This window comes from Pipra filicauda, unplaced genomic scaffold (assembly GCF_003945595.2).
Source record: "Pipra filicauda isolate LSUMZ 115617 unplaced genomic scaffold, ASM394559v2 scaffold217_size2002032_pilon, whole genome shotgun sequence".
In the NCBI taxonomy this organism is placed as follows: Eukaryota; Metazoa; Chordata; class Aves; order Passeriformes; family Pipridae; genus Pipra; species Pipra filicauda.
Window position 1 is genome coordinate 1,301,397 of NW_024104329.1, and position 23,540 is coordinate 1,324,936.

At 47.2% G+C, this 23,540-nt stretch overlaps 1 protein-coding gene across 2 annotated transcripts in view; it reads right to left on the minus strand.

The window, feature by feature from the left end:
* Nucleotides 1–2,307: 2,307 nt before the first annotated feature.
* CD151 (CD151 molecule (Raph blood group)) overlaps nucleotides 2,308–23,540 on the minus strand; it is a 34,898-nt gene continuing 13,665 nt past the window's right edge. For both annotated transcript variants that reach the window (XM_027727691.2, XM_027727690.2), the window contains exons 2-9: nucleotides 22,526–22,645; nucleotides 16,762–16,865; nucleotides 15,782–15,973; nucleotides 11,196–11,270; nucleotides 8,600–8,704; nucleotides 7,575–7,730; nucleotides 5,221–5,307; nucleotides 2,308–4,426 (exon numbers count right to left, since the gene is read on the minus strand). In XM_027727691.2, coding sequence (XP_027583492.1) covers nucleotides 4,367–4,426; nucleotides 5,221–5,307; nucleotides 7,575–7,730; nucleotides 8,600–8,704; nucleotides 11,196–11,270; nucleotides 15,782–15,973; nucleotides 16,762–16,845 — 759 coding nt within the window. In that variant the 5' untranslated portion in view covers nucleotides 16,846–16,865; nucleotides 22,526–22,645 and the 3' untranslated portion in view covers nucleotides 2,308–4,366. The remainder of the gene's footprint in view (nucleotides 4,427–5,220; nucleotides 5,308–7,574; nucleotides 7,731–8,599; nucleotides 8,705–11,195; nucleotides 11,271–15,781; nucleotides 15,974–16,761; nucleotides 16,866–22,525; nucleotides 22,646–23,540) is intronic.

A 23,540-nucleotide genomic window follows, 5' to 3' on the forward strand; every position in this document is an offset into this window, starting at 1 on the left:
GAACAGAGGATTCACAAATGGCGAAAGAAAGGGCACCAAGGCCTCCCTGCAGGGAAAATTCCTGTCGATTAAACGGTAGGAGAAGAAAAGGCAGGTCTGTGAACTGGTTTGGGGTTAGAAGCAGCCCGTCAGGGGAGCTTCATAAAATACCTGTGTCTTCTTTGAAGCTGCAGGAACAGGGTGACTGCTCACAGCTGGACCCTCGCAGAAACTATTTACTGCTACATCTGTTTTCCCTTTCATTCCCGAGCAAATTGTACTGACCACTCGGGCCCCCCAGGAGAGCAGACCCCCGGCTGAGCTAACTGCTGAAAAGGGCAATTAGCACACTCCAAATCTCCAAAGGGGAGAAGACTGTGCTCCTGCCTCGAGAGATGTGGCAGCATGCAAGAGACCTGAGGCTGTGGGCCCGCAGGGATGCTGTGAGATGGTAATTGCACCCTGATCACAGACACTGCAGAACCCAGCCTGCTGTGATCATGCAGAGTGTCGTAATAAGACAATGCCTGCCTGCTAAAACTCGCAAATTGAGTCTTAGAGGTTTTTTTAAGAGCTGATTTTAGGCAACATTTCAAACAAAAAGAGAAATCCCTTTTAAGCAATTGCTTCATGCTTAAAGACACTGTGCTACAGACTTCACAGACACCACCCTGCGACAGTCTTGTAGAAGGGGTGCTAATTTCCCATTGGGGGTGGCAAAGGGTGGCCACTCTGCACCCCTAAGGACACAGAGGGGAACAGGACAAAGCGTAAGGAAGAGTGCTGTGGACATTTCTCTCTCTGTGCAGCAGAACTGTTTGGACACAGCACAGAGCCATCCATGCCACCTTTTGCACCTCCACTGCTATCATGCAGGCAGGAACCAGCCTGTCTGCTCCTCCAGCCCCACTTGGGCAAACAGCCCTCCAGCGCAAGCCCTCCCTTATTCGTCGTGCTCCACTTTAAACTCACCTCTCCTGAAAACAGGGCTTGGGACAAGGTCTTATAAATGGGTCAGGACCACCTTCCTGTCTTACCCAACGCGCCCCAGGAATGCAGCTCCCTCCCCTCAGCAGTACCACAGCAGGGGCACTGTCTCACCTCGCCACTCCTGAGGCACCCAGGCCTGCCTCCTCCGCACAGGCAAACACACTTGGGGGGGGGGGGTTTGGCAGAAATCCCGGCTCCGAGCCGAGTGCTGGCCAGGTCAAGCTGTCAGCCTCAGTCTTGCGAGACCAGTGCCTTGCTGTAGGCATGGAAATCAGGCACGTTGCTGGACCCGGCAGGAGCGACCCCTCCGTTCCGGCTGCGGGAGCAGCGCCGGGACCTGCGGCCGCCCCTGGGGCTGGAGACGGCGCCGAGCCGCGAGCGCCATCGCGCGGCCGCGCCCCGCACCTGCGGCCGGGACAGCGGCACGGCCGGGACCCGCAGCGGGACGTTCCCAACCCTAAATCCCAAACGGCAATAACAGAGGGCACACGCCTGCTCCCTCTTTTCGAGGTGCAAGGTGGCCACAAGCTACTCTACAGAGCACAGAGCAAACACTCAGAGTCACAGAATCGTTAGCGCTGGAAGGGACCTCTGGAGATCATCCAATCCAAGCCCCCTCTGGAGACAGGGTCACCTAGAGCAGGCTACACAGGAATGCGTCTAGGTGGACACGCAGCACTGTTTCCCCTTTTATTCCTAAGCAAACTGTACACAGGACCCAGCACCCACACACGCCCTACTACCCACTGTGGTAGGAACAGGCTGCCCCATTGCAGTAGTCCTTGTCCTTTGTAGCCAAGGTGGAAAAGGGGAAAGATTTCCACTGTCTTTGTGGTAAGTGGAAACAGCAGAGCCCTGAGCCAATTGAGAGCCTCAAGTGGTCTTCTGAAGCAGACCTGACTGATAACCCCAGGTGGCAGTAGGGCCATCACGGTTAATTTGGATGTTACCTAATGGAAAAGGCCCTGTCGCGCCTGCCTCAGAGCTCGGCCTGCGACAAGGAGGTGTAGCCTGTGCGACAAGGGTGAGAGCACAGACCCTGGAGCAGTGCCTGAGTGCACACACCACAGCTGATATGCACTACCTCGTGCCCTGAGGTTCTGCAGCTTCAGCCTCTGGTGCCACAGGGAGCAGCCTGCAGCACCCCATGGCAGCACGTCATAACCAGGCTGGCGAGGCAGGGATGTGGAGCAGATTCTCTCCCAGCTTCCTTCCCAGGCTGGTCCCTCAGACTGGCTTCTTCTCTAGAAGCTGGCTCCTCAGCATCAGGATCTGAGCCATCCACAGAACCCACCTGGCATATGGTACCCGTTCAATTTTGCTGCACAGAGTCAGTACAGAACCTTAAGCTTTATTTTTCTATTGGCCAGCAACTTAAACTGGGTTAAAAAAAATCCAAAAGCAATGAATATTGTTACACAGAGAAAAAGTATAAAACAACTCAGTGTACAAAAGCCAACTTACTGTTCATATCTCATTCTTCCTGGCCTCTCCCAACCCTGTACAATGTCTTTGAAGGGAATGGGCAAAGGCAGCTATGAAGATATGCTTAAGAAACTAGAAATATTGCTTCAAGCAACATGCTCAATATTTTCCTCTTAGTTAGTAGTCAATACTTGTTAAGGAACTTTACTATAAAACAAGAAATAATTTAGAGATTTCTCCTTTAGATCATTACACAATAATTTAGATTTCTTTCCTACTGCTGTGGAACCAAGGATACACCTCAGTTCCTCCACTCTCTTTTCAGCATTAGTCAAGGATTATTTCTTGGGGCTGATGATGAGGGAGTTTCAGATTGACCTGCTCTGAATTTTAGCATGTCACCCTTTAGTGCCAGTCCAAGATTTCTGCTCTGTGAACCAAAAACCCCACAATGCTGCAAGACCCTTTAGTGGTCTGGATGATTTTGCTTGTGTTGGCTGTCTGCTGCCAGGGACAGGGCTCAGCCAGCATCGCTAAAAGCCCAAGAGAGGAAATAAATTTGTTTACAGAAGTCTGAGCCTGTCTTCACTGCTCAGAAACACCAAAATCCCATGGCCCTTGCTGCTTCATGATTATAGTAGACACACCAGGAATGAGGGCTGAGAGGCACACAAGATACCATGAATTCAGGCTGAGAACCTGCTGGCACCAAGTCCATGGCAGCAGTGATGTCTGTGTCCTGTATGTATACAGTATCCCAATGCATAAACAATATTTAATTAAAATCTATTCCACTGCAGCAAACAGTTAACCCAACACTACCAATTTACCAAGTATACTGGGCCAGCTGGTTCAAACTGACTCTCCTGACTTTCTCAGCAGTAACCAGTACAGTGGGCTTCCAGATAAAGCCAGAAAACCCTCAGCTGATTAATGAGGTCTTTGGAGGCTGATAAAACATTTGTATATATGCATTTCCTGCCCAAGGGAGGCAAGCCTGGAGGGTTTAACTAGAAAAATCAAGCCAAGGGCATGTCCCTACATGTATGGTAACAGATGAAGAAGGTATTTCCCCTAACTGAACAGGCCAAAGGGAAGCAAGATATGCCAGCCCCACAAACAGACCAGCTCTTCACCAAACCTCAGCAGGGGATAGGTAGGAGGAAGTGTGCTAGAAGCCACTCAATAAGACAGACAGAATTAGAAAGTAGTCCATCATCTTTGCATCGGAATTGGTAGGAAGAAAAAGGCCTCTTGTAGCTCCTAATGGCACTGTGTTGGGGGAAGCTTCAAGGAAGAGGAGGAAGTGCTGAGAAATCCTAAGGCACTCGCATCTTGGCAACATGAGAGTCACCACCAGATTTCAGCTGCACCAAGTTGTGCTCCCAGTTAGCAGGACAAGTAGCTCCTGCCCCAGTCAGCCAGGCAGGTATCCTCTCAGGTGAAAACAACTGTGTTAGGATGTTGGTGCACTCTTGGGAGGAGGGAGAGAAATCTTCCATGTATGAGAAACTCAGCTCTGACTCCAGCTCAGCACAGAAACATCATCTGTCCTCAGTGTCAGTGCCCAGTGCTGCTGAGCCACTTCTCAGAAAGCAAACCATGATTCTTGTACAGCATTCTGATAGCTTCATGTTGGCTCAGGAGAAGCCTCAAGAGAAGTGGCCTTGGATAAATCTTGCTTCATAGTTATAACAAGGGACTGTTTCGCTAAAGCTTCTAGCAGAAGATCCACAGCTCTTTTGTTTCTTGACATGGAAGAGGACCCGCTGAGCTCCCGGCTGCCTTGTACACAACAAGGAGGGTGACTTTCCCCCAGAGGGCAGGTAAGGCGGTGCGTGGTTCTGAAGGCATTTAATTATAGAGCCAAGTCCTCAGGTTACAGACACTTTGGTGGTGGTGATGGAGAGTGGTCAGGTTGGCAGGTGCTAAGGGAAGTGGCAGAAGGGAAGCAACAATGTTCCCACAGCTGTTAATATGGTTCTGACTTTAAACTCTTGTACAAGCAGCAGGTGAAAATCATCCCAAAGATCTACAGAGTGAAAAGAGAAGAGAGAAATATATGAAAAAAGAGAATGGATGCGGCGGAGGCAGCCACTTGCAAACTAGCAGTCTGGACTCCGGCTGGTGAGGCAGCCAGCTCCCGCCTGGCGGTACCACACTCCAGCTTGCAATAAGCAGCAGGAGAGAACATAATCTGTGCTAATCCTTGTAATTAACCACCAGTAGCTTCCTGGGGTGTAATTTGGCTGCTTTCCAGAACAAAGGGGAAGACGACGAACTCCCAGACACATCTGCATCAGGAAAAAAAATATGCTGTGCTCTCCCCTCTATTTATAGATATGGGACACCCATATCCTACCCTTTTATTCATCACCCTCTCCAAAATAATGGCAGACCCACAGGGCTGCCATTCAATATGACACAGGTGAGGGAGAAACTCTGGATGATTTAGGATAATCCTGAGGAGTCGGGGTAGGAAGGCCCCTCCGGTGGAGCGGCTCCCCCGCTGGGCGGGCAGTGACGGCACACGGCCACACGAGGGCTCCCTCGGGCTGCCGAGCCGCCGCCATGGCCGGCACGGCCCTTCCCATGGCCCGGGCAGAACTGTCCCCCTGGCCCTGCTGGATACCTGCAGGGAATTGACCACACCGGCTGAAAGGCTTCTGCTTTGGAGCTGGTGAATCCTCGGGTCCCCGGAGTACCTGGCAACTTCTTGCCAGGCAAGGAAGGGCAATACAACACCAGATGTTTTTTCCACCCCCTGGCTCAGGGGTTCCTTTAACTTCTGTCCAGCAACCCCAAAACTCCACCCAGCCCTTTTACCTGCACACAAGCAATGCTGATCCCCACTGCCCCAATAATTTTCAGATGCTCTTGAATGAAGTTTTCCAGCTTGGTAATGCAACCGCTCTGCAGGGTGAAAGGAGGGACATGGAAAGTCAGCTTCATTTTAACCTCTTGTTTAATTTAGTTCCATGGTTGTGACACGTGAAAGCACACGTGAAAGCAACATTTTTGAAGGTGGTGTCTGTGAGCAACCTCTTCCCCCAGTACCACTGGAAAAGCGACCCAGATGATGTGAACTGCATCACGTTTTGTATTGCTCTGGACCAGCTGGCTCAAGAACCACTGAACAAACCCGAGGTGGCTGCTGACTGGGCAGGAGAAATGCAGAAAAACCTGCCACAGAGCATGCCACTCTTCTCTCAGATACATGGAGAAAGATTCCCTCACTCACTGCCTAGCACACGTCTGGGGAGGATATTTACTCCTGTCAGGCCAAAAGGCCAAGGAAATGCTGCTGAGTGGATGCAGTACAAAAACACTAAAATAACAGGAACCTTTTAAGAGGAAATTCTTCATTTATGACAGCAGCGAGTTTCAGTTTGAACCTGGAACACCAGGCTCTGGCTGCCTCTGCCTTGCAACTGCATCCTTGGCTGGCATCATGACCTTTCCCTCCCTGTTTCAGGCCCAAGTTTTTATCGTCAGAAGGCAAAATTAAATCAGCAAGAGCATTCTCTGTTGCTCTGGTTTTTTTTTTCCTTTAAATAATTAAACTGTTTAACTCTTGAGATAGGTTTTCACTGGAAACATCAGGGGGATTTATTGTGTAGGCTACAGCAGTGCCCCAAGGATGCTGGGGGCCCTCTTGCCCCAGGAGTTTACAGTGAACACACTTACATGCAGGCAGAAGGAAGGAGTGAGCACACAGCCCTCCATGGAGGGTTGGCAAATGCCTCATTTTTCCAACACCAGCATTAGATTTTATAGTCAGACCCAGCTGCCCTGATATGAAGTAGATACTCCTGTTCCCTATCTGACCCTTTTCTAGGTTTTCCTTCCCCAAAGCCACTTAAATATTTTGTGAACTCTAAGACTTCACATCATGATATGCAGCATCTGACTGTGGATCCAAACTTGCCCTTTCAGCTTGTTCTCCTCTTCAGGTAGGCCAAAACATCTGGTAGCCTACAGGGCCTCTCTTAATGCAGCTGTGCAGCTGCCTCCAGCTTCACCCAGCACAGAGAGAGGATGGGAATTGCCAGCCCTGCCCCTCAAATGGTTGTGGGTTTCCACTCTCAGAAACACCTCATCAGCTCGTGGATGCTTCTTGCACTACTTCTCATTGGGTCTTGCCCAAAAGGCAAACCTTATGGGAAAGCCTTCTTCCTGAAGTGCAAAACCCAGCCAAGCAGCTGGACATATGAAGGGGTTTGGTAGATCACAAAGACTGGACTTCATCTCCCTATTTATTCTACAAAAATAGATGGTTGGCTTCCTTTGAGCTGCTTGAGTTTCTTGGCTTAATGCAGATGTTATTCATGTTCCTTTTCCAAGTCCTGCTCAAAACACAGACTGTGAGAAAGAAATACCTGCTCTGAAGGGGCCACCTCTTCACCAGCAGCCCTCCTTAACTGTCAGGGGGACAGGAAAAGGAAAAAGCTCCAGTTGCTGCTCCCTAGGCTGATAAAGCCAGCCAAGGTGCTGGCTTCACTGATGAGAAACAGGTCTATGCTGCCCCATAGAGAGCATCACAGTGAGCAAGTTAGAGCCAGGCAACAGGACTGGAGGGTGTCGAAATAGATGCAAGAATTTTCACCAATCTTATGCAAACTGGATGAATAAATCATCTGAGAGGCACTTGTTTACTTACTCAGCTAGATTAGGATTCAATTTGCTTCAAGATAAGCCCCTATATCTTGACTCCAGCTATTTTTCAGGACAAACTGCAGCCCACTGGAAATGCCCTAATTTCTCTGATACTGGGCTCTCTTTCTTCCCCATATGCTGTAGATCAAATCCCATGTCAATCAAGAACTAAAAGTATCTCCACTTGCACCTCACCAGGTAATTCCAACCACGGGAAGCTGGGTCACATGTAGGACTTGCATCCCAAGTCTCCTGCCAGAACCAACAACCTCTCCCACTTTCCCCATTACTAATGTACTCAGTGGTAACAAATATAATTCAGTATTTTTCCCTATACCTACATATAAATTAATAGCCTAGATGGCTGAATGCTCAGCTAAATAAATGAATTCTGCTTTCTAAGGCATGCTACTGACTTTCAAGCCTACTGCTATACCTTGCATTAATAACCCAACACCCTCACTCCCTGCCCACCTCCTTTAGATACTTTGTGACAGGTGGTTCTGAAGCCCTTTTCTCTGTACCTCCTTGTAGATGTTGGAAGGATGGTCTCTTCGCCCACACAGGTCAGTTATCGTCTTACAGCAGCTGTCTGGGACTTTCCGCCCGTTGGCCTCTGAAGATTTGATCCACAGGCTGTCAGCCCAGTCCGTGTGGTTATTGCTCCCACAGCACTTGAACTGTACACACAGAGAGCAAAGCCTGAGCCTTTAGCACCACAACCTCCTTCTCCCTCCAGCCTCCCACATCAAGATCTGGACTTCACCCTCCTTTGCAGGGACTCCAGCTATCTCATGGGTTTGGGTTTTTTAGGCTACTATAATTATTAGTGACTTTTGTGTTAAGCATCCCCCAGATGGTCATTAAATATCAGGTTCATCTATCCTTCAGCAGCTGTGACTGTTGGTTACTGCTGGGATGAGCTGTAACCAGAGTGCACCTGCAGCTGCCTCAGCTCTTAATCACTGGAGAGTGTTAATGATGGTAACAGGGCAAGTTTAATTACCAGTTACTATCACAAATGCACCTGCTTTGGCAGTACGTGCATAGCAACCCCGCTGCTTTTAAAGTGCCTATGCACAAGGGTCCTTTCTGTGGGAAAACCTGTCAGAACTGTGGCAGCCCCAACCTGAACCACTTCTGAGCCAGGCACAGTGAGCAGCAGTGGTGGGAGAGCTCTTCTTTCATTATATCTTGCTCTCTAGAGTACTGAGAAATTTAATGAAAAATGTCAGCAATTTCTCCAAAGCTTTGAACTGGGAAGTAGACACAGCTGTCAGAGTGACCTGGCAGCTCCAGTTCACTGGGAGCACCTCAGATGTTGTTTCCCAAGTGCTGCTGCTGCTATTCAGTGATCAGACCATGCAATTCTGCCAGTTGCATGGCTCAGGCCCTGCACCTCACCCAACTTTGCCTTGAATCAGGACAAGAACATGCGCTCAGCATACAGAAGAAATACCTGGAGGTTGGATGCCAAGAGATGCCTTTTGTATGCTTCGTTTTAAGCCCTGCAATTGCATGAGTTCTTTTTGCCTGCAGAGATCCTTACCTCCTGCTGCAGTTTGTCTACGGCACTGGTAACACTCTCTTCTCCCTCCTTCCGGTACTTCTGGGTCATGGTGTTCTTCAGATTTTGTTTCAGCTCCATGCTCAGCTGAATGGAAGAGACAAATGGGATAAAATCACTAGGCAAACTCACTCCTTGGAGTGACCCAGAGCTCTGCATGTTTTATTGCCTTTGCTCCAAGAGGAGAGCAGAGCAGAGAGCCCAGTGGAAGCTATAGCTTCCTTCAAGATAATCCTCCAAGGTTGGACTGGACAGGCTTATTTTCAAATGATTACAGATCTTGCCTCTGTTTTAATAACTGGAAGGAGGTGTTTTGGGACCAAATTTCAAACCCTGTTGCACATCACCATATGGCTCCTCACCCTGAATATGTAAGATTGCCAAGACATGCCTGCAAGAAAAGGGAATATAAAACTGTGCCTGCTTAAACATGAATATGCCTGTGACACCATGTGCAGTCTTCTCCCTCTAAGCCTGTGACAAAATACTAAAACCCAAGTCACTCTGTCCAGGAGCAGGAAGAAATCAGTGTCCTTGGCATCCTGGACTGAAGCCATATAGTTTGAATACCTCTTGTATTAGCTTCAAAAAGGATGCCACAGGAGGGAATTAAGTGTGTGACTGCATAAGTACTGCAAGGCCTTTCTTGGTAATAGAGAGATGAAGTCTGATTTTGCAAGAGCAGAATTTCTGAAAGCATCATCATAAAACCACTGGCATGTTCAGGTGATTGGATTCAAACATTTATTCATGTGGAGACTCTTTAAGCTAGATGAATTCTTTGAATTCTTCTCACTCATCCAGACGTCAGCGAAAAAGTACCAAAGAGCTGCATCTTTTTTTTATCATCCTAGCAGATTTTTTTCTTTTTGTCATCCTGGTTCATGCAGCAACTTTCCTAGACCAAAAAACCTCAACGTGATTTTTAGATGGAGTCAATGAATGAAACAGGTGAGCAGCACCTTTTATTCCACACAGTAAGTAGTAGATGAAAGGTCAAACATCCATTTATGCCAATCTGTGCAAAATACAGTCTGGAGTTTATTCTCCCTTTGAAACGCTGTTTCTTCCAACCCCACGTGTCAGATGGCGACAACACCTATCTCACAGAGCTGATATGAGGCCCTGTTCACTAATATTTGCAAAATTCTTGGAGATCCTGGGCCGGGGAGATCTGTGGAAACGCAAAGGACTTAGCGTAAAAGAAAGAAAGAAAAAGGTTCAGCAACTGGAAGGCAAAGGCAAATAAAGGGGACAGTCCATTAGCAGAATTATTGCTTGGAAGAAAAGCAGTTACCTGCAGGCTCACGGGACAGAACTGCAGCATGGAACAGAGATAACAAAAGAACCAGTTTAGACAGACACACGCAAGAAGCCTTAGACACAAAGCGAGGGCTGAAATAAAAACAGTGGCAAACAGAGCAAGCATCCTGCAACCAAGAGAGAAGGGGGATTTATCAGCCAGAGGGAAAGGTGAAGTGCAGTTATTGATCAAAGACACACTCAAGCGACCTAAAGCACTCAAGGGTACAGTTCCAAATATGCTGTCCCTTATTTCAACCTAGGGATCAGCTCCTCTTCATCCACTGTCACATATGAACCTCACGCCTATGCACAGATGGATGGACAGACCCTGGCTTCCTGCCATGCCTACCAGGATTGATCTTTTCCCGTTAAATATGCACACTCATACCCCAGATCCCTTCTGGGCAGGAGCTAGCACAGTTCTTTGGCTCCTCACAAACCACCAGGGCCCATCTTAGCAAGGCGAAGCACAGAAGGCCCAAGAGAAAAAGGAATGGCAAGGAATCCTGGCAGTGAAGTCAACAAGATGGGAAATTCAGCTGCTTTTCAGACAGCCACTTGATAACAATCCTAATTTGCCATTTCCAATCAATTTCCAGACATGAGAGCAACTTCACAGGCTGTTTGTGCCTTGGTGGTTAAATGCCCTTTAAAAACAAAGCGATTACTTCAGCCTCTGCTCTCAGCAACTGCAAAAAGTGCCAGGCTAGACCTGCAGCTGTTGGGAGCCTGTGCTCTTTCTCCAGCCCCTCAGCTGGGCTTAAGCTGGGTTAAGTAAAGCTCTCAAAAACTTCTTGACCTGAAAGGACCTCTCAGCTGGACAATGCTTTGTCTTTGCCAGTTCAAAGCATGGCAGGTAGCTTGCTGGATGCAGCAAGCTATGTCCTGAACATACCAAGTGGCACTAATGTGATTTCAGTTGCTTGCACTATGCCTTGAATGGTGTCAGGAGAGTTCCTAGATCTACATAGCACCAAAAATTGTCTTCTAAAAGTGTCTGCAGAAAAGCACCAGACAAAGGTGCACCACAGGAAGGAGATGAGCAACAAGGCTAAGCAGCCTCCCTAGAGTAACCACCACTGCTTTGTCTAAACCAGTAAATAATCCAAGGTCTTCTGTATGGGGAGGGGAGTGAGCACTGACATGTGAAAAGGAGAACCACAACCAGACCTAGGTTCCAAGCCTCCAAGGCCAATTTTGGCTGGAGAAATGGGATGATAATGAGCTGTTCTCCCTCCCTCATTTGAGTCCCTAAGGTCTACTGTCCACTCACCTGCTGGTAGTAGATATAGGCCAGGATTCCAGCAATGATCTCCAGGAGAAAGATGCACAGCAGCAATATGAAGTACTGTAAAATAATGGGAAAAGCAGGACATTAGAACAGAATGTAAGGAGATGCTGTGAGCCAGCTTTTCATTAGCTGGTAAAATGCCTGACTGTCTTCATCGATCCTTTCCTCAGCAGTGTTCAAAGGCAGGGGTTGGGATTCAGACCTTGACAGGGTAGGAAAGGAACAATCCCACAGGTTAAGAAAACCACCAAACCACAGGATAGTTGAAAACAAGCACCGGCAAGCGTGAGTTTAATTCAAAGAGCCAGAGGGATATAGAGAGTGAAAAACTGCAGGCAACTGAGATAAGATCACTGTACAAAAGAAAGTGGTTGCTGGATAACCTGATGACTGCACTCAGTATCATAGAAAACATCTGATTCTGACATCAATACAAAAAAAAAACAACTTTTGCTTGTTTTGATATTGTTTGGGGCATTTTACCAAGTTACTAAGGTGCAATCTATATTATAATGATGATTCAGTAAAGCCACAAAGGAATCATTTTGCCAAAGATACAGCAGAGCAGCTAAGCATAGACCACAGATTATTGTTCCCCGTGACTCCTGTGGGACTCAGCCACAGGCTGAGGGGCACTGCTGAAGCAGATGGACTTCAGCACTGCCTCACAGTCATGACTGTGACTACATGTTCTGCTGAACCGGGATCTAGAGGGAAAAGCTCAATATCTCAAAACCAAAGCGAGAAGAACTCCTGGAAGACTAAAAGGAGAACATGACTATTTCTTAAAAGGGCTTAATGGCAGTGACATGGAAACGGACATGCCCTACTTACCAGAAGGAGAATTATATGGACAATACCAAAAACTATTTGGGAGGCCTATTCCTATACACAAGTAGGGAAGCCAAACTCATGAGGAATATGTATACTAGATTAAAAGGACAAAGCAGCCCTGAAGACACAGGGTGATGTGGCCACTACCTCCTTAGGGTCAAAGACAGATTTTCAGGGAGACCCCCTATCTTAATAAACAGCCCCTGCCTTGCCTCTGGTCAGCAGTGAACAGCCTCTTTAAGGATCCAGGCTGTTCTATGACTGCTACTAAATTCATCTTTCTGTAGATAAAGCTGAACAGACATCAGTTCCAGCTGTAACAAGAACTTCACGCTAAGTCCCTGAAAGAGCTGACCTCCCCAGGACAGAACAAGGACAGTATCACCTATTTTCTGTTTTACCCCTGAAAGGTCTGTTGTCAAGACATGAAGTGAAGGGCTCTCTAAAAATGTCACTAGACATCAAGCCACCTCTCCCTTCTCAAAGGACTGTGAAGACCTGGGCAGAGCAAGGTGACCTACACAGCAAAGATGCCTTCAGTTGCATGAGGTTTAGACTCCCACTGTGCACTCTTTTCCCCAGGTGTTTCCAAGCCCATTTTTCAGGATTTGAATTACACAAACACTCAGGCTTCCTCTTTCACCCTGTTGGGATTCATCAGCTGCAAAGGACTGACAGCTGGGTTTTATCTGCAGACCCAGCTTTAATCTGAGCACACAATCTCAGTCTTTCACTCCCCAGCCGGATCGGATCGATGATCACTGACCATCTCTGCAGCCTGTACAAGGTACTCATTCATACCAGGGGAATGAGTCACCCAGTGGGGAGCAGGATAGCTAAAGGCTGGTTCCAACATTCACAGGAGACTGAAAGGAGGCAAGAAAGGGTTGGCATGCCTTGACGGAACACTGACTCTCTTTTGCTGGGACCTAGTTATGCTTAACTGCTCTGACATCATCTCTCTGCTGAGAAGGAGGCAGGAGCATGGCAGGATGCTGAGAACAACCAATGAACAGGAAAGCTTTTTTATTTCTCCCTGTTCTGTGTAATGTCAGAGACATTCAGGTAGAGCTGAAGCTGTGTCACCACACAGCAGACCTTGAAAAGTTTGAGTCACAAGGCCCTTGTAAAACCTTGTCAGGGAGGTTAGTGCACCTACCACCCATGAATTCAACCTGTCTCTACTGATACACTCCACCATTATCCTTATCTCAGTCTCACTGTTCCCTGAAGGCCACCTCCAAGTATCATGTTGATATAGGGGAGCAGCAGCTTTCACTATGGACACATGCAGAGCACAGGGCTGCTCTCCCTGCTCTTCATCCATAGCTGCAGGGCTTTCTTAGAGGTCTGCTGTGGGAGGAGTAGGCCAGCTCTGGCATGGAATTGTAGGGACATGCCCTACTTGCTTCTCAAGTCAGAAATGTGTGATCACCCAAAGGCTTGTAGCAGACACATGCCCAGACCTGGGTGGGCTCTGGGCAAAATTTACTCTTACCCTGGCTCTAAGCCAGAGTCAGGGCTATCTGGTGTCTCAAGATTACAGGGTCCAAATTGCTTCCATCCAGCTTCAAGTGTTTGAATGAAGTACCAAACATTAGCATGTTTTCTCTGAATAACCCAAAAAAATAGTTCAACCCACCAACGATCCAAGTAATTATCTGGAGGCATCTTTCTACTACCTGAAGAAGATATATATAGCAACTATAGTCCTAAATCAGCAACCTCACTTCAGTGGGAGGGCTTCAAGCTGAAATGCAGCAGGAACAGGAATCATAACCTCTGTGTGTTCCCTTCTCCCTGTCCAAGGTAGCTGACTAGAAGAGGCAGTGTGAGGGGACAATCCAGAAGAAAGCCACCTTCCCTCTTTATATGCAAGGTCTTCTATTTGATGGGTCTATTTGATGAGACTCCTGTTTGCATCTTGACTGATATGTAACATAGTAGTGGTCTGCTTATAAAGAGCTGGAATGCAGCATCACAGCCAGTCAGGCCGCAGTTCCACTGCCGTGCCTGCTCATGGAGCCAGAGAAACTCCACATCTGCTGCCCAAGCCTCAGCAGAGCACTTAATTAACAAAGGCAAATAAGCAATGTCATAAAAACAGCAGTACAGCTGTGGGTGATGAGCAATGAAATATTATGAAAAGCCTTGAAGTGGGCCCATAAAACTCATAGCGACATAGAAGGCAGCAAAAAAATTCACAGCTTCCCAAGTCTTCAACAGAAAAACAAACTAAATACCAGATATGTATTTTACAAACAGTACCCAAAGCTGTCAAAAATCCATTTTTAAAAGCAAAAAGAAAGCACTGGGGAGAGCAGAGTGCCGCTCCCTCCCATATTTACAGGGGTCTCTTGTACAGAGAGAAATTGGGACCGACTGGCACAGACCCTGGGGTGACAGTGAAGCTGTCAGGATTACTGTCTGAGCTCAGAGCTGGCAAAGGCCCCCAGCCAGGCTCACCCAGCCCTGGCAAGTACAGCCCTATCTCAGATTACTCACAGCAACCAAAGCAGAGCACAAGCAAGAAGAGACAATAGGCCTGTCACGACCCGCCACTCTGAAAGGACCCGTGGTGTAAGGAGACAGAGTGACCTGTTGTTCCCAAGAGACAATTATTAGTTTTCTATGGCAAATGACAAAGAAAACCCCACTGGATTTTCATACTTAGCTTCTGGCTGAGGGAAAAAGACAAAGGGAGATCTCTTTGGCATCGAGAGCAAGTGAAGCAAGGCCAAAACAGTCTGCTGCAGACCAGGAGGCTAATGAACAGCATCAGCAATGCACTCACTGTGTCCCCTCTAAATTTTATTCTCCCTTCCTGGCCCTACTCTGCCTCTCACAGGGATTATCAGGTCTTCACAGCAGTGGTACAAGCATAAGGCTTGCTCACAGCTTCTATTTCTGCTCCTCTATCCAAACAAAAGAGGAGAAATGAGACAGTCGGGTGAACGAGCATTTGCAAAGGAGGGAGCTGGTGAAGAGCTGCTGAAGTATCTTTTTCTGTACTTGTGAAAGCCAAGAGCCACCGATTGTTATTTCAGTCACTGCTCTCAGTACTGTAGCCCAGACACTAAAATGACTGTGCTGCACTCCAGACTGAAGGGGATATTTGAGAGGGAGGGAGCAAAATAGAAATCTCAGGGCTGGTCAAAAACTTCAGTGTCGATGGGTGAGCAGGGAGCTCAGGAAGTAACACAGAGAAAGGTGTAAAAGAAGCAGCAGATTATCAAAACAGTATGGCTTTTTTTTTTGTGGAAGTAAAACTAAAATAATATTTTTGCAACTAAAGAAAATATTGGAAACGTTCTTATTTTTGACAGCCAAGTGAAGAAGTGTGTTAATCTGGCTTGAACCTACTGTCATTAAAAGCTAGTTTTGCTACAGGTCTCTCATATTTTCCTCTTCCTTCCCATTTTCCAAAAGAGAATACAGGATGGGCAGGAAAGAAGGAGGAGACAAAAGCCACAAGATTTTGAATAGTTTCAAATAGACATTCTTACACAAAGCACAGGTTTTACAGCTATACTTTGTACTTTTGAACCATGCAGCACATTCTTTGTGTGGATGAAAGGAAATGCTCTGCAGCAAAACCTGCCCCCTGGGACAAGGACAGCACTGCTGTCAGGAGCTGGAGGCCTCAGTGGTTTTTGGTCCAGGACAAACAAATAAGGTTGGTGCACAACACAACCAAGCTGTTCCCCCAGACAAAACTACCAAACGAAACTTACCACTCTCAGCAAATTCCGACGCTCTTTGAAGGTGGCACAGCAACCAAGGATGCCAGTAACCATGACCACCACCCCAGCCACCACCAGAATATAAGCAGTTGCGGAATATGTGCTGGAGGAGAGCAGGCTGATGTAGTCACTCTTCTCAGCAAGGGTCCAGGTGCCCACTGCCATCACGGCCCCACCAGCCAGCTGGGAAGGGAGAGAAGCAAGCACATGAAGGGTTTCTGAAGCATGAACTTCCTCACCTCCCAGAGCAATTGGACAGGGACACCAAAATGAGTCTCAGCTCCATAAGCTGAGCCAAAGATGATCTACGTTAAAGGATGGTTAAACTCTAAACTTTGCAGAAAATGAACACAGAGAAACCAACCACACTCCTAGCAGCCCCCTCTCTCTTTGCAAGCCTTGTGTTTCCAGACGGTTTTATGCAGCTTCTAGTAAGCTCAGACAGTTTTTCTTAAACATCTGAGTTGGACACTCTAATGCTCTGTCCCACGCACCAAAGTAAAATACAACCCTTTGGCATCAGTAACTTTTCTGGTGGAAAGCATAACTGTAAGAAGCTGTAGTGTGGACCAGCTGCAAGAAGGTGTGTGTTATTCATGCTCTAGCTGTCCCACTTCACTGCCAGGACTCTCTCTGCCATTTTGAGAGGAGGAATGGCAAGGTAGTGGAGCCCTCAGGATCCTAGAAAAAGTAAACCAGGTGAAAAAATGAAGATTATTTTCAGGCTTCCTGTTATTTTCTGTATTTGATAACATGACCTACAAACAACCACAGAGAGCATCAAACCACAGCTTCTATAGCATGGGCAAGCAATCCTAAGGGACACGACTTCAACCCACAGGACAAAAGCTGTGTCCTACTGACATCAGCACTTCTTGACAAAGACTTCATCAAGGCCAAGATTTCTGTGCCCCTGACACCAAAACTGCAGTGCCGTCTCAGTGCCTCTGAAACAGACTGAAGTTTCTTACCCAGAAAAAGAAGTTGAAGATGAAGAGCAAGTACTTCAGACAGATGGTCCCACATGTTTCCTTCTTTTCTGTATACTCACGCATCTTTCTGGCTCAGAGGGGTCCTGTGGGGGGAAAATTATTATTATTATTGTTGTTGTTGTTGTTGTTAATAATAGTAATAAAAGAGATAAGATCTTGAATCAGTCATTCGTCACATTGCTTCTGCCAAAAGGCGATTGTTATTACTCCCCTCCTGCAAGAACTAACACCTCCAATCTTCTGCTAAAGAAAGCCATTCAACTGACTTCAGGGATGCAGGACAGTGCTTGTTTAAATAAAGAGCTCCCATATCCATTTGGGTGACCTACAACACATAAGACCTTGTACAGTGTGAAAGGGAGGCAGACAGTACCAGCATGTGGCCTCCCTGTACTGCCTTCATCCTCCTCTTCTCTCTCCATCCTGCTGTCACTTCTGGAGAATAATTTTTCTTTAGATCGATACCTCCAGTGGAATGATCAGACCCACCACTGAGTGGTCATGCCAAAACCATGAACTGTGATCAACATTACACTGTGGAAACTTCAGTAGAGGCCACATTCACTTCTTCCTATTTGAACTGAAATAAATAAAATCCCAGACCTGTTCTCCAGAAAATCCAATCTGGCTCCTGACTATCACCTGTAACTGCTGTTCTGAAGGCGGCAACAGAAACCTCTGTCTTTGATATCTACAGAATAACCTGTCTCCAAAGAATATTATTTTCTTACTGGTATTAGTTACGACTCCCTTAAATAGATCCTTCTCTAAGTTTGGGCTATTTTTAAACTTTACAACTGTAACTGGGAACGTACGTGTTGTAAGTTCAAATGTCCTATCCTCTTTGAACCCCAGCAGTATGTTGGAGTAATTAATTCTCTTCTTCACTGCTTACTCCTCATGGCCCTTCTCACTGGCTAGCTGCTTCCCAGGGCAGCTGTCCCAGCTCCTAAGAGTAAGAAACATAACTACTGGCTTCAGCTGATCTGACAGTATAAAACACCCCTGCAGATACACAACAAATGGGAGTTCATTGTGAGTCAGTCCCAGTGTTACAGATCTGCTGCTCTTGAGCAGGTTTCTCAGAAGCAGGTCTGCAGCAAGTGCAGCTCCATGTCACTTCACTGCCTGTTGTTCAGACCTCAGAAGGTCTAAACCTCTCAAAAAAAAAAAAAATTCTCACCACTGCCTAACCAGGCAGACAGGACAAAGGCACTGCCTAGACTATCACCGGTGGCATCATCTGTGTGAGGCAGGATACAGAAGTGCAACCAAATTCACACCACTTGCATTCAATTAAAAAATCATCCCTTTCCTTCCCCAGCAGCCATCAGGGAATGATGCAAAAATTGTGCACCCATATCAGAGCAAAATGTTTTCCTAAAACAGTAGTTTCCCTGGAAGCAGGCAGGCAAACAGCCTCTCCATTTTTCCAGAGGTAACCGAGTTCACGCTTACTTAGATTACAAAACTTCTTTCCACAAGTGATGTAAGCTCCCTCCAGGGACCCACTGCAGCTGCAACCCAGCCATGCAGTACAGACACTTATCTACATTGGTAAAACACCTGACAGCAAAGAAAGTAAGCAATCTGTATGCACAGCCAGGCTGCACATCAGGTGATTGTCAGTATTATCTCTGCCACCACACTGCTAAGCTTTGGCTTTAGAGCCAGAACCTAGGCTGGGAACTGCAGCTGCCCATTCTGCAGGATCATTGTATTTTATTTGCAGGAAATCATTTCCTTTTGCTGTATGCCAGCCCACTCCTAAACCTCAGCCAGGCCTCTGCTTTAGAAACTAACAAATGAAGCTAACAGGGAAGGCAAGGGTGAGAACATGCCAGCAGTCCCACCCATGCCTGTCCCCCCCATCACCATTTCACAACAAAACATTTTTCTCTAGAATAACATCTGGCAACAGCAGTTGGCAGCAGAAGGCCGTTTCACCAGCAAAGGGAGCAGCTCTGAGATGGTGGCACAGATCAAGAAGAACAACTCTGCAGAGTTATCTTCAGAAGAGATCAGAACCTCCAGCAATGCTCAGATTAATTACCATGTTGCAGCACAAAAGGGCCCGGGGCCATGGGAAGGAATGGATGCTGCTGGTACTTCATGTACTGAACAGACTTGCAAATTCTTGATGCCAAGACACCTCGGGAACACAACATTCATGGAAGGTGACAGATTTACAGCTCCCAGAGGCTTCATTTAGCCACAGAACAAGAATGGCAGCAGCAAGGCAGGCTCCCACAGCCACACATGCCAGCACAACCCAAAGGGTACCTCAGCCCAGACCTGAGAGATGCCCTCTAGTAGCAAGTCTTTTGCCTACCCCTTCTAACATCAGGGCTATATATAGAGGAATATGCACTGCAGGTCCGCAGAGACCAACCCTGATTCCTATCAGTGATAGCAAGGGGATAGTAACAAGGCTTACTGTCCTTGGGCTGGCTCCTTGACCCAGTTACCCTCTTGCTCCCAAGGATTTTAGAAACCTTCCTTCCTTCCTTCCCCTCAAAGTACATCCCCCGCTAAAAAAAGCAACTACAGGTATTTCCACATATTGCCATAGAGCAGATGCTGTGCCCTAGCAAAGGACACCAACTTGTCCCTCCTTCTGATCCAAGAGTGCAGAAATCCCAGTCACAACTGCATCCTTTTCTTGGTGAGGACTGAGCAAACACACAGCTGAGACTGCACCTGCACTCAGACGAGAGTCTGAAATCCCCCCAGGACTGCAGGTCCTGCTCCACCCAGGGCTGCATACAGATCTTTCAGGCAGCTTGGCTTTGCTGCTGTCAGAGAATCTGCCTCTTTCCAGAGGGCTGGCAGAGAACAGCAGGTTTATAAAGCAGGGTGATTCACCAGGGATGGCAGGCCATGAATCAGAAAGCAATCAGGGCTGTCTCCTGTATAATCTATCCTTCCGAGCCAGGAGCAGAGCTGATGGCACTGGCTGCCTCTGCTTGCTATATGACTCACCCAGTAAGCTATTCAGGGAAACAGCTCTCTCTAGACCCTCTTTTTGGAAGTCATGTTTTTGTACTCCTTGCCTCAGAGTGCCTGCTGCCTCCCATCACCTACCAAGATAGGCTTTAGGGAGATATCCTGGTCTTCAGAGAAAGCGAGTGAGGGCAGGAAACTACAGTGAAATACCTTTCCCAAAGAACCCAGGCAATGGAGAGGGGAGCCACAATCTCCCTCCCAGGCTTATGGTAACTACAGGCTCTGAACCTCATGGTCCCAAAAAGCACAGAGGTGTTGATCTGCGCCACAGCACCGGGGTGAATACGGGGAGGCCTCATCCTGACTTCAATGAAGTAATCACGGTCTCTTGCCTTCCGTCACCTTGTAACAGACCCTCAGAAGTGATATGAATCACTCTTGAAACCAGACAAGAAGCAGTAACAGTAATTAACACATTCTATTTTAAAACACCGAGGCAAAGATCTACTCTGAATCACATCGGTAATTATGAATGAGCTCTCCAAGGAACAGAAAGTGGCAAGCTCTGCCACAGGGGTGTATTTACAAACACATAAAAACATATTACTTAAACATGAGCTTCATAATGGGAAGCACTTTGCTAACTGAAAAAGTGGTTAGAAGACTAAAAGCACTTCCATAATGAAGTTCACTTGGTCCAGTCTGACAGACAGTAGCTTCATCAGCAAGCTAAATTTAAGCAAGCAATTGCAGTATACAAGCTGTGAAAGTGAATTCACTAGAAACAACAACAGGTTCCTGCTATGCTCACACACACTTCAATGTAAGTGATAAGGAGAAATAATCCTCTAAGGAAAACAAAATACACAAAGCTGGGAAGAAAAAATAAGGACAAACTCAATGTGACAGAACCTACAGATGAAAGGGAGGGGTAACAATTGGAAGATTAATTCAAGAAACTGGGAGTTGAACAGCTTGAATCCAATTTTCCACTCTGACACATACTTTGTGCATGGACTTGGGCAAGCCCCTTAGTCTGATCTTTGCCTCTGCTCTTCCTCCCCAGTGCAGGACCTTCATCTTCCTCTAAATCCAGTGATGTTATAAGGATCTGCACGGAGAAGCCCTGCTGACAGAGGAATGCCATCTGTGAGGCATGACAGGCTCCAGGTGCCTGGCAAATTGGCAAAAGCCCTACACCAACACAATTTCACTGACTCAGAAGTGCTTTTGCCAACAGACTACTTCAGCCAGTAAACTGGCTGAAAGAAAGCGAACTCTTCTGGGCTTAGCAAAATCCATACTTATGAGAGGACTGTCTGGCAAAGCCATTTTGACAATCATTTATGAGGCTTGCTAGTTCAAATACATCAGAGATTGAGAGATGTTAGTAATGAAGTACAAGAGAATGGGGTACCACTGAAGCATCTACATGAGGAGCAAGGAGCAAAGGATGATCCACCTACATAAACATCTCAAAAAAAGACAAAGAGTGAGCTCATCCTGCCCTGTCTGACTGCCGGGCACAACCTCCTAGCTGGGTAGGAATATACAGTGCATGAGTGCCAGGCAAGGCCGGGATCACTTCAAAAGTGAAACCATTCCATGGTCTGGTTTTCTTGGGCTCTCATCCTACTGTGATTGAACCCTTAGGACAAACTGGACAACAGGGAGCTCATCAGAAGTTGAGCAGTTTGGCTCCAGTTCTGGGTGCTGAGCACCTGGGAACACAAGCACTGCACAAACAGCTGTTTCATTGTGCTGAGCCACGTAAAATTTCAGTGGCAGGCCTTGCACTGGGTGTCCCACACCACCCCATTGTATTTTTATTTGCAGGCCCAAAGGTACATACAGGCACACACCCACATCCCAGTGCAGAAAGCACGTGACACACACACACACTCTCCTGCTGGCTAGACATTCATTTAGTCATCCCAGACATTGCTTGGTGCATTTGCCTCAACTTGCACAGTAACAGTACTTAATTAAACAGCAAAGAAAGCCAGGCCTGCAGGCATTTTCTGCACAACCTGCCCTAAAGCAGCATCTGACAGATGGGGAAGAAACAATGCCAAAGCAAATGAAATAGCTTCCAGGCCATTAGGAGCATCATTATTTTTAAGTATTGATTTTTGAGTGATAGCAAGAAAATTGGTATCCAACACATCAGTGACATCTATTTCGCAGATAACTCACATGCCAGAAGTTGGAGAACTTCTAACCTCCTTGCCCGTGCACACAAGAAAGACTGGCTGCAGGAAATCCCACTGCACCCATGCTGCTACAAAAGTAGCACCCCAAGGGGCGCAGCCCCCCACCAGTACAGCCCCCTAATACACCCACTGGGTATGCTGCTGGCCTGGAGGGAAACGTTCCACTGGAGCCTGTCTGAGCTGGGCTGACAACTCTGGCCGGCATTAGCAATGTAGTTGTCCTCCCCTTGGTATGTGCAGTGCAGGTGTGGGCCAATAACTTTAATCTTCAGCAAACTGACCGAAGATCTCATTCTCCAGCAAGGTTAAAGTCCAGCCTTCGAAAGCATGAGCTCTCTTAAGTTCCCTCTCTGTAAGATGAAAACATTACCATTGCTACTTTACTTAACCCTCTGAACATCCTCAGAAAGGGCCTCCGGCAGCGTATCAACTCACCAGCCCAGAAAGCAGCTACACGTCATTTAAGCAAAGCCTTCCCAGGGCAGGAATTCTAAAGTTTGCAGGTGAAGAGCTCAAATTTATGCCATGTGGCATTATTCACCCTAAAGTGAGAGCCCTCATGGATCAACAGTCTTGACACTGACCTTTTACCACCAAAGCAGCTTACAGCACCAGTGCAAATGTTCAGTTCTCTCCAAGTGCTTTCTTCCACCTCCTCTCTTCTTGCTGGCTCTGGTCTGCTGTGGATTCAGGAAAGCAAAAAGCTGGAGAAGAAAAGAAGAGAGATGCAGAGAATCATGAACTATGTCGAAGAATATTCAGGGAATCAATATTTGATTATACGCTTTGCCATCAAGTCCTTTAAATAGAGACCACGTGATTTCAGAATACACCCTGTGAATGCATTTGATTAAACTGCAAAGCATGCACTGGATAACAGCAAAGAGCCAGACTGCAGCAGTGGAGAATATGAAAATCTTCTGCTGGTAGAAAGCTGTCAGAACAGGTTTATATCTACTGCTGCATCCTGTCAAGGCTGTGTACACACAATGACAGCTCATTCTAGTGCAAAAGGCCTGAATGCAACTCCATGAGAAAACTTAGGAAGATGACCCTTCTGTGCAGTGTGAAGCCCTAGCTGGTGTTAGTGCCTTGAAGTGATCACTGCTCCTACCCCTCCCATGGGAACTGCCCAGGAAGAGAAAAGTGGTGGGCAGATGGTACCAGAGCTCATTGTACACATCCATCCCCTGCTCCAAGGGCCTACAGGCCCTAAAATATAGAGCACAAGGCAGAGCAGGGTCCCTGCAAAGCAAAAATGTGCTAGGAAATCAGTCTTCTTCAGCCTCTATCCCTGCCCAAGTACAATCAAGACACAGTTCCCAAGCATCATGGCAGGCTCTGCTGGAAACGGCTATCCTGAGTTCATCTATCACTGCCATTCATCCTAGAGCAAGGCCTCACTCTCACAGCGTCAATGCAGAGCATCTCCTTCAGATAAACAAGAAGCCACACAAAGGTGCCTTCAGTCTGAACAGGAGTTATTTCTCTACAACCTTACTACACTTGTCATAGAATCATGGACAGCTCGCTGTGCCACTTTCCCAGCAGACACCGGGGTGGTTGAAGTCCCGCAGCAGGACAGGAGCCTGTGAGTGT